Raw genomic sequence first — 19,212 nt, forward strand, 5'->3', positions numbered from 1 at the left:
AATGCCAAAATGACGAATGTTCTCCCATTCATTTTACATACTTTAATTTGCAGAAAACTTCAGAAGCCTATATGAGAATTTCCTGCAGGATTAGCTTAAAGGGGGTTGAACAGGATGATTCAAACCCCTCTAAATATTTAGCAACTCGAATATTCTCTGATTATTTTTAGTGACATATCAGTTTCAACTTTGAAAAGGCTGAAAACCTATGCAGGTGGGAAAAATTATTTGTGTATGACTTTGTCTCCCTTTTACATACAACACCTTTTAGCTGAATGAGTTAACACTACATGTTATCTTGCTTAAAATATAGTGGGGGAAAAAGAAAAAAGAGAGAGAAGGGTGAGTTCTCACCTAACAAGGCCAAAAGACAAGGGGCAATGCAGGCTTGCTTACCAAGGCTGAAGAGGAGCCAGAGCTTCCCTCTGTTTTGATTTGCAAAACCAGGTTTCTTGCACCTTTAGTGTGAAATACAATAGCTAATTGTATATCAACAGCAAAATTCCTACAGACTTCATAGAGGACATTTTTTATTTCTGTCTGGTTTTGGTTTTGATAGGTACTTAGAATATTAAGTGATGTTTCTCGCTTAAGTGTTATCTCATTGAAGACCATAATTTTATTTCTCAGAATTCCTCACTAAATTTAAAAATACAACTCTAGTGCTTAGCAGGCATCTAAGTATTTTTCTTTGTAATTTATTTACTTTGATAAGAGTTTCCAACAAAATGTGGTAATCATTTGTGATAGAACAAATAAGCATTTGTTATAAACAAACTGTGATAAGCAATTTACTGCAGAAAAAAGCATTAGTGTTCTTTTTTTAGAGGAAAACTGTAAGATGTTACAGGTGCAATTCTTACATAAATATATACTCCTTCACATGAGTACTCTTATAGAAATGAATAGGATTGCTTATGTGAGTAGGTGTTCATCACTTTGAGCATGAATAGCAAAACCAAAGTTCAAAAAATGAGCACAAGCCAGATCAAACACAACAGGAGTGACTGAAAGCATTTCTTAATTTTGAATTTCTTGGAAAAAGACCAGGCTGTAATTAGATTTTCTGAACATAATTTCCTCAGGGATTTCAATAACTGCAATACAAAAAGCTAATGAGCATTTCAATACCAAAAATTTATTTGGCCTTAATTTTATAATAATATACAAACTGACTCTGTTTAACATTTGTATCATCCAAACTCTATAGGGCAAGAACTAGAGTTCTTAAGATAGCTGAAAATTCAGTCTGCTGAATTCTCCCTTTTTCATCCTAAGTGAATTTAAAGCCTTAAAAAAAAAAAAAGGATTTATTCTCTTTAATATCTTTTATTGTATAAAAACACATGTGATTTTTTTGTCAATTTTAAATATCTTGTGTAGCAGTGCTAAATTTTATGCCAGGTATTAGCAACAAACGAGTTATAAGGAAACACGTAGGGTATTTTTTTCCCATGCTTATATGGGTCTTGTATTTTTTTCTTCTTAAGCATGATTTCAGTTAACAAGGTTAATCGTGGCTTCTAATTTTCATGCTTTTGTAGATCTTGATCTATAGGGTGCATAACATAGCAATGAACGCTTATCTTCTGTTGGGCTCAAATTCTTTATTCTTTATTATATTTATGAAAATGTACAATTCATTTATGTCATACTCATGTATGCACAAAAATGGTGTAGAGATCTTTTTCTTTTTTTTCTCTCTTAGTTAAGCTATTTTTTGATTAAAAATATGTAAGGACACTATTTAATTTCTGAACTGTAATTAAAGGCAATATATACACTTTAGAAAGAGGCATTGTGATCTGTAAAGCCATGGGTATCAATTGGGATTTTAAGTGAAATCACTCCAACACAGAAGTTTAGATCAGAATTTCACCTGATAACTGCGCTATTTTTTGGCATGGCAGCAATTCTCCTTTTTATTGTGCAGTGCTGAGGCTTGTCCCATGCCCAATATCACATCAGACAGAGAGGAAAGGCGACAGGCAGTACTGAAAGGGCAGCACTGTGTCAGCTAATGAGGCCCCACTTCACAACCTCCACAGCGGCTGCAGATCACAGATGGAAACTGTCCAACCTGCAGCACTGCACTGTGAAATTTGAAGAGAATGCTGGTAGTGATGTGCTGACACTGGTAAGAAACAACCAAGTTGTTCCAACTGACAAGATTAGACAAATTACTTTTATCTCAGTAGTGCAATCAAGAACTGAAAGAGTGCAAGGAAGGTGCAAATGGAAGAAAAGCTGTATAAAGATAGAAACCAGCCCATCTCATTTTAAGATATTTTGCACAACCTGTGTTCATTTAGTACTATTATTCTGTGTGTTAGTCTCTACAGGTTTTTACATGTATTTTCATGGGCTAATGGAGGGTGATAGACCCAATACCCATTTATTGAATTGCCTTTTCTCATCTGAAATGTAGTCTTCAAAAAACCAAAAACCATAAAACCCCCTACCTTCTTACTCCACAGCATATTCATTATCAGACCAACTCACACTACTAATTAAGTTAAATCTGACTGCTAAATAACTCCCAAAGAGCCAATTTATCTCAGGCAGTATGAGCACATATTCATTTCTTCTTGTACATCACCAGCTGTTATTAATTAAATTCTGGTCACTTCAGACTGCAAGTTTGAAATAATTGCCACTATGGAAACACTTGCACTTCACAGTGAGCTCGGCTATTACTTTACTGATATTGATAGTTGTCTGAATACAGGTAGACACCACTCCAGTTATTTCATTTCAGAGTTTGTGAGATATTTAGAGGTATGTGGGGAAATTCCAAATTTGTTTCTTGAATGCACGAAGCTTTGTCATAAATGCCTATGCAGTGCAGAACTACAGAACTGCCTATGCAGTTTGACAGATTATTCTCTAAAGAAAACATCTCCTTTCTGAGAGGACATATATGCTTTGAAGCTCAGAGGAGATCACAGCAGCAGAAAGTGAGTTTTTCCCTCTGCAACAGCCCCTCTCAGCTGGCTGCTGTAATAAGGTGAGGGTTGAAGTGATGCTCACAATCTGCTTCCTTGCTACCCACCTTACACCCACATCTATGAAGCTTCTGTGGACTGATGCTTTGACAACCCTGCAGTGCAAAGACTACCAGTATGACAAGGTATTAGGAGGAAAAGGTGTACTTTGAGCTCCCTTCAGTTTCTGTACTAATACATTGCATTTAATTAGTCATTGCAGCAGAAGGAAGGTTAAAGGAGATCTTCATTACAGATAATGAATAATGTTCTGGCATGGAAAAGTTTTGCAACCAGAGGGAGACAAAGTTGTCCTGTGAATGCATTTCCTAGCCCACTGGTAAGACTGAATTAATCTCTTCTGAAATCAACTACACTTTCTCAAGTTTAAGTCATCATAGCACATATGATGAAAATCATATGTAAATAAAAATCTTAAGTTCTGAAATATTTATTAGTCCCATGTTTCAGTGGAAGTGTTAACAAAATCTGCATACTTCCAGAAAGTAAAATTCTCACATTTTTATTAATACACTTCCAATATGTTGAATCCCGCACAGCTACTTGGTATAGATATTGAACTCTTACTTCATATAAAAAAGTTTTGCTTTCCCTCATTTTGAAGGCCATTTATAAGAAAAGAAAGATTGTAGAGAATGAACATAACACATTTACTGTCTTGTTGATGAAGAAAAGACACATCAAGAACACAAGAGGAACTCTAACATCTCTACAAATAAACTTCCTTTTGCATTCTAATTGAGTCCATGAAAAAATGCCACTGATACGATGAATATTTTTAAGGTGATGTACAAGTAAATTTTTTTTGCCCAAACAACTTCTAGAAAATTAATTTTTTTTTTTTCCATTACTGGTATTTAAACGTAAGACTATGACCGTGATTAGAAATTAACTTTGTCTTTGCTCTATGGGGGATGATGGGAAACAAATGCTTTACCCTTTAATGAGTCACCCACTGAATTCACAGCTCACCTGCTGGTTTTAATTTATGTGATAATTTACAAAACAAAACATTTCATGTCTTTCATCTATATACTGCATTTAACTTATTTTCATGAAAATATGTACCCTTTTTTGCACAGGATACTCTTGTTTGTGAGTAGTTTCTAACCTCCTATCAAAATGTAAAATGTTTATGCAAATACATTATTAAGAAAGAAATTAAACAAAATTCTTAACGCCTTTAGAAGTTTACAAAGGAATATGTTTATGAAAGGCTATTTTTAAAAGGTCTACATTTAAACTGTAACAATAATTTGTTTCCTAAAAGATACAAATCAATTTCAGCTTAAGAGCAGTGAATTATCATCATCAAGTTTTGTTAATTATAGCATTTAAAGGCTTAAGCAAATCTAAACGTGATAGAAAACTGGAGACAGAAAAAGATGATGTCTATACAGAAGGCCTATAACCAAGAATAGCTCTTATTCCTAGAATTACTTTGTTTTAATCTTGCAACTCATATAGCCACTTTATGTAGATTTAATTAGGCACCCTGAGGTTGCCCAAATACTTGCCCCATCTTATTGGAAGAAAATACTAAAACAACCTGACATTCATTAGCTACTGAGAAGCTACACTGAGCCAAATTGTCTATCCAGCTTTATGTGGTGATTCTGGGAATAATTTTCACCATTAGTTTACAAAATGACTAAAAGAAACTTGTTTTATGTAAATTTGGGAATCCTGCTGAGGTTCCCGACAATTGATAAAGTGAAATGGAGAGAAAATAACCAGTGCAAATAAAAAGCAATTTTCATGAATTCTGGTCAAATGGAAAGAAGCTAATGGACATGGCATTAGAAGTAACTTGCCTTGTAAACTGTAGATTTCTCCAACGCTGTTCTGCCGGGTGATGTGGTGCCAATATGCACTACGAGGAAGTGAGATCGACTTGGATAAAGTCATTGGTTCAGACAGACTGGTCTGGAGCTAAAAGCCAAAGCAAACATAAATGGAAGATCATACATAAGCGTAATTGATAGATAATCTCAAAACTGTAAATTGAACCTATGTTGTCACGAAGATACTATTTCCTGAGTTACCATGGGTTTTATACAATCATTTGAACTGTATTATAAGCATCAGCATCGTGAATGTTCAGGAAAAACCTGCAAAAGTGTGTCTAAATATATAGGTTCATTAGCACAGGTTAATATTAGGACATCAGAATGCGTTCCTATTTATCTACAACTATTCTTATTGCTGCCAGAAGTTTTTTTATTTTCTTCTTTAACTTTATGATAATGATGGATTATGCCTGAAATATGCCTGAAATAATATGCCTGAAATAATATGCCTGAAATCTTAAGCCCCTCTACAATCACATTTCTTTTTGGTCATTTAGCCTGCATATTGGATTGAATAACCAGAAAGATGCTAAGAGAGAATCTGAGACAACCAGCAGAGAATTAGCAATGAAGAGTCATTAATCTCCTAATCCTCCTTTGAAGGGGAGGCATCTCATCACCAGTAGCAGCCTCCAGCCTCAAGAGCAAATTTTCCTAGTCAGGGGGACTTCATGTAACTGAAATAGTGAATTGCATGGTAAGTGTACATGAGCTACAGCACAGAAACCTGATAGGAGGAATGTAAGCCTTATTAAAGATCTCTGTCTCCAACAAACTATTGATGTGAGTGAAAGATAAGACTAAGCTATAGACAAAAAAGATACAGGAAGGATTAAAGCATTCTGGATATTCCTCTCTGGATATTCCCGTATAAGTTATGCTTTCTGTGTCTAGAAGAAATTAGAATGCATCCGCAAATTTTTTATACCTCTGGCTTTACAGAATATAAAATGTGATCAATAATTTTTGGGATCTAACAAATCATTATAACATTGTGGGAATAATTTTTTCAGAGGATATCTGGAAGGATCAACACTGAAGGACCAATTATGTTTGAAGATTTAGAATGAAAAACTTAAGTTTCAGGAGTGGCACCAGGATGATGAGAGTGGCACTCTGAAAGGGTGTGCCTAGAAACATTTTCAGAGAGTTCAGCTACAGAGCAGAAGGTATTTAGGTCTAGGTCATTTACTGCAGGCTAGTGATTAACTCCTAGGGGTTCCTCATTCAGAATCATAATGCCAAATTAAAAAAGCTCTTTTTATCTGTACAAACTCATGTTATTCTGTAATTTTTAAAAAAAACCCAAACAAACAAAACACAAAAAACCCCAAAAACTTTTAGAGACACAAAGATCTAAAATTATTTAAATTTTGAGTATTAACACACACTGACGTGTGGCATATATTTTGTTTCAGATCAATCTGCTGTAATTACTTCTATTGTTGTTTTCTTGAGAACTGTCATCAAAATTACTCCCTGTCTACAGTTAAAGTCTTTTCTGCTCATTTATAGCCAAGTATTACATTTCAGCTGTTGGTAGTGCAGATCATCACTGGAAGATATTTGATATCAAGTAAAGAGCTTGCAAAAACATTTCCTCCATTAAAAAAGAAGTTTAAAATCCTTATCACAAGAATTCTATTTTTAGGGAGAGTTGAGGATTTAAAGTTTACTGACGCACAGAATTTCCTTTATTGTAGAGATCAGAACAATAACAAACCTTCTAAATTATTTTACCATATTAGTATAGCAAGGGTAACAAGGGTAATTTTGTTGAGTAAGATAATTTATTTACCCAAAAGGTAAATTAAAGTCTTGACACAAGTCTTTTCCTTGCATGCATTCTGAAAAAAACAATTCCAGTAAAGAGAACCATGTTGACTAGAGTTTATCATCTTAAAGCTAAATCCATGGACTGAAAGGAAGTGATTTAACTTAAATCATTATTCCTGATCTGGGGTAATTAGTTCCTGCCTGATCTGACCAATACTGATGCAGAAGAACTTTATTGGTAAACATTAAAGCTTTGGAAGAATAAAAAAAAATCTGTTCTCATTATAAAATAAGGTAAGAGCTGCTCTAGTGCAGAAGATTGCACTGCAAGCATTCACAGTACTATGTTTCCTCAGATTCTCTAATTAAAGAACAACTTCTGATACCACCTTTTGGATAAGAAGTATCACCATATGTTAACTGCAGTAGGACCAGATGAATCATATTTCTTTGGTGGCTCCATAGAGAAAAAATGTAATTTCTGGTTTATTAAAATATCATCTTCAGAAAAAAAATACTTTAAAATACAATGCCGATTTTGTTTTTAATTTGAGACTTTAAAATGCAAAAGTAAATGTATGGATTTGAAGACCTTATCACCTTGTATATCATATAAAGGATGATAATATAGTAGCACCTTAAGTTGTCCTTGAAGTTATTCTTAATGAATGGTAGACTACTAGCTGTAATTTTGTTTTTACTCTGTTTTATCCATATAAAAATCACATTATTTATCAAATATAATTGACAATGACAGAATGCTTACTTCTACAAACTACTGTTTGTAAAAATATTCCTGTGTTCAAAGGAAATTGGATAATCTACTCACAAAAATCTATTTTCTCTTCTTAATGAATGGTAGACTACTAGCTGTAATTTTGTTTTTACTCTGTTTTATCCATATAAAAATCACATTATTTATCAAATATAATTGACAATGACAGAATGCTTACTTCTACAAACTACTGTTTGTAAAAATATTCCTGTGTTCAAAGGAAATTGGATAATCTACTCACAAAAATCTATTTTCTCTAGAGAAATGTTTTGATCTGGGAATGAATTTGAAACTATTCTGCACCTCTACTCTGCTCTGCTGAGACCCCACCTGTAGTACTGAGCCCAGGTCTCGAGTCCTCAGTATAAGAAGGACAGGGATTTGCTGGAGCACATCCAGAGGTGGGACACAAAAATGATCAGAGGGCTGAAATATCTCTCCTATGAAGACAGACTGAGGCAACTGGAGTTGTTCAGCCTGGAGAAAAGAAAGTTTCAGGGAGATCTTATTGTGGCCTTTCAGTACTTTAAGTGGTCTTATAAGAAAGATGGGGCAGACATTTTAGCTATACATTTAGCCTGCTGTAATAGGACAAGGGGTAAAAAGAGAGTAAACTTAAATTGGACATGAGGAAGAGATTTTTTATGATGGGGGTGGTAAGGTTGCCTAGAGAAGTGGTGGATGCCCCATCCCTGGTCACATTCAAGGTCAAGTTGGACAGGGCTTTGAGCAACCTGGTCTAGTTGAAGATGTCCCTACTTATTGCAGGGGTGTTGGACTAGATGACCTTTAAAGCTCCCTTCCAACCCAAAGCATTCTATGATTTCACTGAGGGTTGTTTTGCTGTGTTTCATCTATAGACTCACCTCAATCTTTGGTATCTAGGTATAGAAATATGGAGGAAAGTAAAAGCAGTGTACCAAATTAAACATACGTAATATAGTAACATAGCATTAAATAAAACATGCATCTAGAATGAAGAAGGTGCATCCAGAACTTATGAGGGTGAAAGCGGTGATGGAATTAGAACTTAGGTTAAAAGAAAAGTAGAAATGCATACATCAAAACCACATCAGCTCAGGGATTTTTTTAGTGGGAATATAAGAAAAATCCATGACTGAGGAATTTTTATCTAGTCTAAAATAATAGTAGTTAGCTTTCCTTTATTTCCTTCTGAATCTGTCTTTGATAAAATACCTTTCACATAGTGAACATTACATTTCTTTCTCATACCCCAATGCAATATCCAAACCCAAAATATCTAAATATTAAGTCATATGAAGCCTTTGCTTTGCCAGTGACAACTTGATAATTCTTAAAGGTCTATTTGATTAAAACAGAACCAAAAAAATAGTTAAGTCTATTAATATGTCACTGTAAGTAGTTCCCCATAGTTTTCATTATTGTTCTTTCATGAGACAAGGCTTAAGGACCAAATTTTCTTTTAATTACCACAGGCCATCTCCATTGACTTAAATAGATTTTTTTACTCAGACATCAATAATGAATACAATTCCAAGAATGGAGGCTGTTAACTGTATTAGAGTTCTGGGCTTTGATCTTTTTAGCATATTATTCTCTCTCTTTTTTCTTTTTAATTTTTTTTTCCATTAAAAATATCAAAACACTAAAGGTAACAGAAAACATATTTGGCTCAGGGAGACCAACTGAGAAATATACAGTTCTTTCCATTTTTTTTAGCCTACAATAAAGACAGTTTGCTTTTCACAGATACGCTTTGAAAATAGGTTAGTTTATTACGGATAAAAAACCCTGCCTCATTTCACATTCTCATTAATGTCTTTAAACAAATAGCAAGCGAATTAGGTCACAGAAGACTAATGAGAGTTTTAGTCTTGAAATATGAATCAAATACCATTATTTAGATTTTTTTTCTTTATAACTTTCAAGAAGGTTGCTTTGTGTGTTATGCTTTGAAGAGAAAGAGGACTTGAGAAATATATTTCACCTCTCAAGTGTCAATTAGCTGACAGTGGAATAGCATAGACTCATTTTACTGGTATCCACGCTAAAATATTACTAGAGTTTAAGAATCACACTATCTAGTAGGTAGCATCAGCTGAGGTACCAGCTCAGATATCAGCTGAGTTAGAGAACAAGAAGGAGGGAAGAAGTTTTTGAGTTTTTTAAAATGTGTTTTCTCATTTTCTCATAATGACCATAGCTTCTCAAAAGCAGCTACTGCTGCCTCACATTCAACTTGTATACTATGACCCATAGATCTATTTTACAAAAAGCAGTTCTGATCCAGTACTGTGAAGCAGATTGTTCTTCCTTCTTAAGCACAGTTTTGCCTCTGTTTCCGTTGAAATCAATTCTGCTGCTCCAAACAATTTTTCAATTTGTCATTTTGAATTCTGTCTCTTCATTGATCCACTTCCATATTATCTTATAAATGTAAGATCTGGAAGTCTAGTAATTAGATTGTGCCTTGATCCAGAACTTCAGTGAAAATACTTAATAAAACTGGATGCAGGGTATATTCCTATGAAAGTCCAGTGAGAATATTCTTTCCTTTGCTGATGTGTTAGTAATACTCTTTGGTTATAATTTCCCTATAGCCCTTTGTTCACAATCACTTAACTTGCTTAGAAAATAGTTATGTGTTACTTGGACTCTATTCATTACGTAAAGGTGCCTACTATTAATATAAATATCTGTAGGTTATCAGCATACTATTTATTTGCTATGCATTGCTTTATATTTATTTTTACGTTTTTATCCAGCTTGCTGTTCCTGACAGAATACACAATATTGGCAAAACCCCCACTAATATATGACCTCACAAGTCTTCTGAAAACACTTGTAGAAAAGCTAGCTGTGAAAGTAATTTGAGTGATGTCAGCCTCTATAATATATTTCTAGCATTTGGATTTCAGTAGCGGTTCCAGACTTGCTACTACCTTTTAGAGAGTTACTTAATCAATTATGGAGGAAAAAAAATCAAACTAGTAACACTGCTTTGCAATGCCAAGGCGGATGATGATTACTCTTTGGTGGTGAATAACATTATCTATGAATAACAAAGCAATGGTGAAAGGAAAGCATTCTGAAGGGAGATTCATTGGGACTGATTTTTTTTTTTTTCTAATCTCCTTGGCCACATTATAAAGATAGAATTGGGACACTTTGCTCCTTTTCTGGCAGAAATGTGTTGGGTTCTTTTTTTTTTCCTTTCTTCTAAAAGAAGCTCATAATAGATCGTTGTTGTCTGACAGAATGGCTTAACATTGGAGGAAAATTAGATGGATTTTACAGCATATTGGGATTATATTTATTGAATGTCTGTAAGGTGAGTGTCTTTGCCCATATTCTATCACAACATTGTGGGTTGGTTCCTTTCATGAAAGAAGCTTCCTGCCTCTGGAAACTATACTAATTACAGTGAGGGTAGAAGGTCAGATTCTTATATCTTTCAATGGTTTGCACCGTATTATTATACACAAGCAAATACTTTATCCATTTTTCATTGCACAAAACCATTCACTAATAAAATGGGAGATGATGCCAAGATGAATAGAGCCGAGACTATTTCAAGCCTGACTACACCAAGCCTACAAGGTCTTGGTGGAAGCAAATATAATTGAACTAATTTCTTCAGGAAATACATGGAGAATCCAGTATTGCACAGACATTATTTGAGGTTACTGATTCTTCTTTCTTTTACCATGAAAGGAGCTTTTATGAAAGAGAGGTATTGGACAAAGGAAGAGATTTTTCAGACAGACATTTGTTGACCTGAAAATATACAGCATTTGGGGACAAGAGTGTGTAGAACTACAATATAATTTCTCCAAATAGCGTCACCCAGGGCACAGTCTCCAGGTGTTAAAAGTAAAAATCTAGGATTTTTGAAGGTCCTTAGCACTGATACACTTTTTTAAAGACATGGCTCTTTCCAGAAGGGTACTGGGGACGATCAGAGCAAAAAAAATTGTTTTCACCTCTGTGCACGGGAAGATAATTTGAAGGGTGGACTATGTGGTAGATAAGGAATCGGATGGATATAAGCAGACAGTTGTAGTCAATGATTCTAAGTCCAGGTGGAGGTTGGTGATGAGTGGTGTCCCTCAGGGCTCTGTCTTGGGACCAGTGCTCTTCAGTATCTTCATCAATGACACGGACAGCAAAAGCAAGTACACCCTTCAGCAAGTTTGTAGATGATACAAAGCTGACCTTAGCAGTTGACACAACAGAAGGACAGGATGTCATCCAGAAGGACCTGGACAAGCTTGAAAATTGGGCCCACAAGTACCTTTCAACAAGTCTTAAGTGCAAGGTGCTGCACTTGGGTGGGGCAATCTCAGACATGAGTACAGACTGGGAGAACTCACTGAGAGCATCCCTGCAGAGAAAGACTTGGAGGTTCTTGTGGATGAAAAGCTGGACATGAGCCAGCTAAGTATGCCTGCAGACCAGAATGTCAAATACATCTGGGCCAGCAGGTTGAGGGAAGTGTTTCTCTCTCTGTACTCTGCCCACCTGGAGTACTCTGTCCAGCTCTAGATCCCCCAGCACAAGAAGGATGTGAATCTGTTAGAGTGGATCCAGAGGAGGCCATGAAGATCATTAGAGGGATGGAGCACCTCACCAATGAACATGGGCTAAGAGAGCCTGTTGTTTAGCCTGGAGAAGAGAAGGCTTCATCTTACAATGTTTGTAAATACCTGAAGGGAGGGTGCAAAGAAGACAGAACCAAGCTCTTTACAGTGGTGTCCAATGACAGGACCAGGGGCAATGTGAACAAACTGAAACACAGGAGATTCCCTCTGAACACTAGGAAACACTTTTACTGTTAGATGGCACAGATTTTCCAGGGTAGTTGTGAAGTCTCCCACCTTGTAGATATTCAAAAAGCCATCTGGACATGGTCCTGGGCAACCAGCTTTGGTGGCCCTGCTTGAGCCAGGGTGGTTGGAAAAGATGACTTACAGAGGTCCCTTTGCATCCTCAGCCAGTTTGTGATTATCATCTCCAAAACTATAGAGAAGGTTTTACTGAATAGGGAGAGTGCCAGATCTGTCTTCTGAACAGTATAAGGATAAGTAAGTTGGATTTGGAAAGAACAGACTGAAATGCATCAGCTGGAGAGATCAAAGAAAGAGACTATTAACAAAGGCTGGTATTCTTCAAACAGAGTAAGTGTTTTTTTGGGAATTCAACCTGACAGTTATGGTATTCCAGAAGATGTTCTTTCATGAGGTTTGTCGAGCCAAAGTTAAAAATAGTGAGGCTTGCCATCAGTGCTGACATGCAAAGTCTTGTCCTCCTTCCTCTGCCTGTTTTTCCCTCTCCTTGCTCTGCTGAGTATTCCCTTCTCTTACAAAGCTGCTAGAGTCTGACCCCAACCTGATATGCTCTGGCAAAGTCTTCAAAGTATGCAATTTTTTTGCATGGAATTACTTGCCAAAAGATATGACATATCTTAAACAGGTATTTAGGACACTCGAAGTCCCAGTATTTTACTTGAGAGTACCTTAAGGACAGCCCTTCTGACTTCGTTGAAGCTGCTTTGGCCAGTTTTAGAACTGGTATGGTAGAAGTCATGGTATGAAAAAACGTCTCTCAGTGGAGAACACAAAAACACACTTTAGCATGCAGCAACAAAAGTGAAATATGGATGAACATAGACTGTCCATTCTCACCAGCTGGCAGAACCATACTGGAAGAAGTTTGGGGCTGAAAAATCTGAATTCTAAAAAACGCTAGAATCTCCATTCACTATTCAACGCACAGTCATTTGACTTTCATTACTTCTGATGAAGTAAATGACTTGGACTTCATGAAATTTCTTATGAAGTTTTTCTTCTATTGTCTAAACCAGATCAGTAGTTTCCAATTACACATATTTGTGGAAATCACATTTCTTTTAGCTTCTTCATTTCAGTATACAGAAATTGCCAACCAATGAACTTTAATAAAATGACAGGAAGACTATTTTCTGAATACTTGCTGAAACAATAATCATCAATAACCTTTCATGAATATTCCTTATTAAGCTTATCAGTGCGTGACTCCAGTATTCAGTAACACACATAGTCTTGCTGATCTCTACTTTCTGACATTTTCAGAACTTAGTTTTATATGTCATACAAAGACAATTCAATTAAAAAGAAGAAATAGCAAACCTGGAATACATAAAAATTACTATTAGGGTGTAAAGTCTTCTCAGATGACTCTTCAATATCTTCCAAAAGAACACATTTACTTCCTTTTAATTAGTTACTTTTAAACATTTAAAATTCATTTTAAATCACACATACTGGGGTTAGTTATATATGTGCGATGTAATGTATTTCTGTAGGGAGGGGGCTAAAAAATATGTCTGCACATATGAATACACAAATAAATGCATTAATTTAATTTAAGGAAATTTAATCGTAATTAATTTAATATTTACTTCAGCAGCTCTATTGCCTTTAGTGAGCTTTGACAGATTTAAAATCAACTGAGATGCCGGTATATAACAATAAAGGGTAACTCTTTTCCACTGTGTGTGCTCATACAAAGGAATCACATCATGATCACGTATATAGATAGATATAGCCAGAGCATTCTTGACATTGCTGTTTTAAAATTGCAATAAGCAATCATTAAAAAGCAACACACACACTTCTAAATAAATATACATAATGAAAATGGGAAACATATGGGTTTTTATAGCCGAGAAAAAACTTACAGTGAGAGACAAGATGCTCTGAATTACAATCCAAAATTCTGCATGTAAAAGAAGCTTGCGAAATTTTTGCTTCCTTACTGATGCTGCACATTAGGAATCCAGTTTAGAAACGTGGGAGACAGGGAAGTTTGTTGATTGCTGTATCTTTCTACATACTTGCATCAGTCTAATAAATCCTACCATTAGCAACCTTTCTTCATCTAATTTCATTTTCAGACAAAAAATCAGTTGGCAGAAGTTGGTTGACACAGTAGAAGTTGTAGATGCATGACCATATGCCATATAACTCAAGCCCCGTGAAATCCATAGTTACCATTTAATGAAACAATCTTTTGCCTCTGTTTCAGCTTCACGAAACAAAGGAAACAGAATTATACCTGTTGCCATGGAAATCTGTAACTCCATTGCTTTTTTTTCTTCATGTAATACAAAATGTATGTAAAGGTGATCACCACACAATATGTGGGAAACATTACAGAAATGCCATCTTTTTACCAAGGATTTTATAAAACCTCTCTGGTAGTAGCAATTGCAACTTTTACACCTATGTTCTACTAGGAAATAAGAATAATGAAGAGACTACAAGTTCTTTCATCTTACAAGGAAGAACCTATGCTTCTTTGTCAATGGATTTTGAATCACAAAGACTGTAGACATATGTATTCAACAGCCACTCATATGAATCCATATGAGTCTTGCCTGACAGCTGCCTTTATGGAAATGGATTCTGACAGACTGAATATGCTATGAAACTAGCAGCTTTTACCCTGAGACAGTCATAAGAAACAGAGCGATGTATGCTTCTGACATAGCACAGAAAATCTTCATTAATTCCTTGCTGCTGAATGCTGCAGAACTGAAACATTTTTGAAAAACCTTTTCCTGCAGTTTAGATGGAACAGTACTCCACTACATTTAACATCATTACCAACATGGACAGTGGGAAAGAATTCAACTTCGCAAATTTGGGGATGACAAACCAGGGGGAACAGTCAAACACTCAAAGAGGAGGGCTTCTATTCAGAGGAACCTCAGAAAAACAGAGGAAAAGGCTGACAGGAATGTCATGAAATTCAGCAATGACATAATGCTGCAACTGGGTCAGGGCAACTGTGTGCACAAGTACAGCCTGGGGACTGACTTGCTGGGTAAAAACTTTGCCAAAAGGATCTAGTGGTCCTGGTGACAATATGAATGGCAAGCGTACATATGCAGTGATGGAGGTTAGTGACGCACTGGTCCACATTAGCAAAAGCGTGGCCAGCAGAATGGGGGAAGTCACTTTTCCCCACTATTTGGCACTTGTGAAACCACATCTGGAAGTCTAGAGACGTGCACGAAGTCTTCAGGTTTGGGCCCAGGCAAACTGAAGAGAGTCTGGCAGAGAACCACTAAGAAGCAGAATATGAGGGATGGATTATGTGTCCAGTGTTTACTCACAATGAGAAAGCAAAGACTGAAAGAAATCTAACTCCAGTTTTTCTCTCTCTTTTTAAAGGTATGTTGTAGAGAAGACTGTTACCAGAGATGCACTGTGAAAGGACAAGAGTTGACAGGTCACAGGCTATGGCAGGGGAAATTTGACATACACTTAAGGAAAAATTCTTCACAAGGTGAACAGCGAAGTGCTGGCATGAGTAGCCATAATCTGCATTGTTGTGGGTATTCAAAACTTGACTGGATAAGATCCTGGGTAACTTTATCTAGTTTTGATGCAATATCTGCTTTGAACAGACAACTGGATGATCTGACCACCAGCACTCCTTTCCAATGCCAATATTTCTGATCCTATATTCAATAACTTTGAAAATCTGAGAGCTGTGCTGTGCCATTGTGTCAAACTGATGTTATTTTGCTGACTGTAGTAGCTGCACATCTTTGTATAATATAGCTACTCTAGTAAGTCAAATAAACAGCACAGGGTCTATAGTTTGTACTATTGGCTTACACTTCTCCTGAACCAGATTCCTATACAACTGATAAATAAAAACTCTTAGCATGGGCAGCATGATATGGGATATCAGTAACATGAGAACAACCCACAGCTGACAGAAAAAAGGAACAGAACCAATCCCTATATGGATAGGCTTTGATAAATACATATCAAAAGACTGCATTTACTTGGAAAAGTTCCTGTATTTCAGATATGGCTTTTTTTGATACTCAATATTTGTTCTCTTCAGTCATAATCAGAAAGATAAACATAATCAGAGAGATTATCATAAATAATTTTCACATTAAAAACCCTGTCATCTTTATAAAAAGAAGTAAAAAAATTGAAGACATAGGGTGAATTTCACCTAATTTTTGTCCTACCAACAGGTACCTGATGAGCCAAAGCACAAAAAGCACAGGAGGGAATTACAGATTAACTTTAGGGCTGTTATGAGAATTTTTGATCCCGTTTCAGATTATTACTTTTTATAATTCTCCTGTTCTCTAAAAAACACTTTGCCCCTCTGCAAATCATTGATAAAGAAGTTTCTTATTAGTCAGAGGCAAAGCCTTAACTATTCCCTTGGGTGATATAAAGAACTCCTAAACAGATTTGCTGAAACAGAGGAAGGCCTTGCTTGACAGGAGACACAGAATAATACTATAACTCAAAAGACTGGTGAAAACCATATGAAAAAACCTTTTTTAGAAGTTAATTCTTCTGTGAATAAGCAATTGACTACTATTCAGGACTTGCTTTGCTATTGTTTTGTTGTTGTGCTATTCCTAGCATACAGCCGATTAGTCTCTGACCTTGGGCAATTCATATGCAGTTGAATTTGGCTTCAATCTTTCTGTGCCTCATTTTACTCATTAGTATAAATATTATAATAATACCTGTCTCCTGAGAGCATCAGATAACTTCATCAGCTTCTACTACTAATAATAGAAGCTCTATAGTTACTTCAGTTTATTTTATAAGAAACAGTTTTCTGAAAATAGTAGATATGATATTAATAATAGATTAAGCCCACTGGTGATGTGCTTTCAGTATTACTTTTTACTAATACTTAAGTCAACATAACCCACTTCTCTGTTAAGAGAGTTGATGACATAAACCTACCAGTACAATTATATAAGCAAGCTGGTTTAAAGGTACACAATGCCAAACAAAACTTCCCTTCCATATTAAATGCTTCTCTGAGGTAAGTTAAGGAGAGGGTTGGGAATAGCCATAGAGGGTTCAGTCAGGCATGCAACACCTACCGTATAATTACAGCAACCATTCCTAATTTATCACTCGTATCACCTACAGCTTTCAGCAAATAAGACTGCTAAACAAATCATCAATTTTGTTCAGGGAAAAGTTTGTTGGCTCTTTATTTTCTGCATTTATGGAAACAAATATGAATTTCAGCTTGACAGTGCCTCTCCAACTACTTTTTTAGCTCTGCAAATATGCAATATTCTGCAAAGCACAAGAAAAGCGAAAAAAAAGTCACAAATGTGCTTATGTCACCAACCTTCAAATCCTCTTATATTCAAATGCAACTTCATAAAGTTGAAATAAATTATACCTGACTTTTAAGAAATAGTTCTTTAAACAGTGCCTAGAAACGTAGATAGGTGGCTACAGTGATTTTTAAAGTGCTTACATGCTAAATTCTCAGGAGTCTTTGCATCTTCGGATACCTTATTATGTAAATATCTTTGCCCTGTTGCATTTAAACAAGCTAACCAGACCATAGCAGCTTAAATTGAAATGCTCACAGTACAGCCCAGTTGCATGTACACATATCACTGAGGTGAACAGGGAAAACAATGTTCATAGGATTCATGTATGCAGCTTTAGGATTGATTCATAGGATGCAACAGGCTCCTTGTAAATAAAAAAATGTATTGTCTTAGTTATGAGACACATTTGCAAAACTTTTAATACAAATTTTGGTTCACATCATACTTTATATAAGGAGGAAGGCAGATTTCAATCTGAGTCTTAGGTAGCATGATGGACAGAAAGCTAGAAGAATACTGTAACAGTATACAAATTATTCCAGAAATTTTTAAGGAGGAAAGAATAAGAGTAATTTCTAAGTAAGGATGCACATCCATGTGGTAAGGGACTGGGATTTTAGGCCTAGGACAGATTTAGAGTATTATCTTTTTGAGAATTATCTTTTTGCATTCAAGATCATCCAGCCTTATGACTACAGATAAGAGAGATTTCAAAATTGTGTCAAATTAAGAATTGAATTTTTCCCACCATACTCTGAATGAAAACCCTCATGACTACTACCACTTCAAAAAAAATTCAAAGATTTAGCTTTCAAGTGGCAAAACAACATTGAAATTACATCACCAACTACCAAAATATTTGACACACTCTTATGTAAGGATTTTCCAGCTCTGTTCTCACACCTACCCACACCACTTACCTACACACCCCACAAACCTCTATGTTGTCTGCAGTGTTTGAAACATGATGAATAGCTCTGTGTCCCCCCCCATCCTGATACTCTAACACTTCCTAGAAGCAGCTGCACTAACCCTTTGTTACCATAGTGAGGATTTTCCCTATTCTGTGGTTTCATTCAAACAAACAGCAAACATCCAGGAACACCAGCCACCTACAGCGTTCCTCGGAGAATCTTTACACCTCATCTTTACACCTCCCTCTGCCTTCGAGGTGCTGTATAGGGGCACAATGGACCCCTGCAGCTCACAGAGGAAGAGGGGGTAAAAAAGATGTTGACTCACTAAGAAAGGAATAAATGGGATGACACTTTAGTGGCTGTGGAAGTTTAAATTTCATAGTGGGATGAAGTATTTTCTTTTAGAAAGGGAATGGTATCTGCTACATACTTTTTGAATGTTGCTGCTGTATTTTGATATGACTAATAGTCTCTGAAAAAATGCCATTGAAATAAATCTACATTCAAGACAATATTTTATTTAGAATTAAAAAATAAAGGAGGTCCAGTTGGAAGAATCATTAACTGTCACTCAGTTTGAACACCCACAAACCCTCTACTTTCTTATGAAGTGGTGAATGTTGGAAACAGACTTGTGATGTAAGTTTAGCATTTACTTCATCCAAGTACACACAAGTTTTGTGAGCCTGAAGACTAACAAGGAGTCTGGGAAAATTCTTTAAAAATTCTCATAGAAAAA

At 35.8% G+C, this 19,212-nt stretch overlaps 1 protein-coding gene across 1 annotated transcript in view; it reads right to left on the reverse strand.

Moving 5' to 3' along the window:
- DOK6 (docking protein 6) overlaps positions 1-19,212 on the reverse strand; it is a 247,241-nt gene that overhangs the window by 37,639 nt on the left and 190,390 nt on the right. The window contains exon 7 of the mRNA XM_027723126.2: positions 4,820-4,937. Within this exon, the coding sequence (XP_027578927.1) occupies positions 4,820-4,937 (118 nt within the window). The remainder of the gene's footprint in view (positions 1-4,819; positions 4,938-19,212) is intronic.

This window comes from Pipra filicauda, unplaced genomic scaffold (genome assembly GCF_003945595.2).
Source record: "Pipra filicauda isolate LSUMZ 115617 unplaced genomic scaffold, ASM394559v2 scaffold61_size3293851_pilon, whole genome shotgun sequence".
Lineage (NCBI taxonomy): Eukaryota > Metazoa > Chordata > Aves > Passeriformes > Pipridae > Pipra > Pipra filicauda.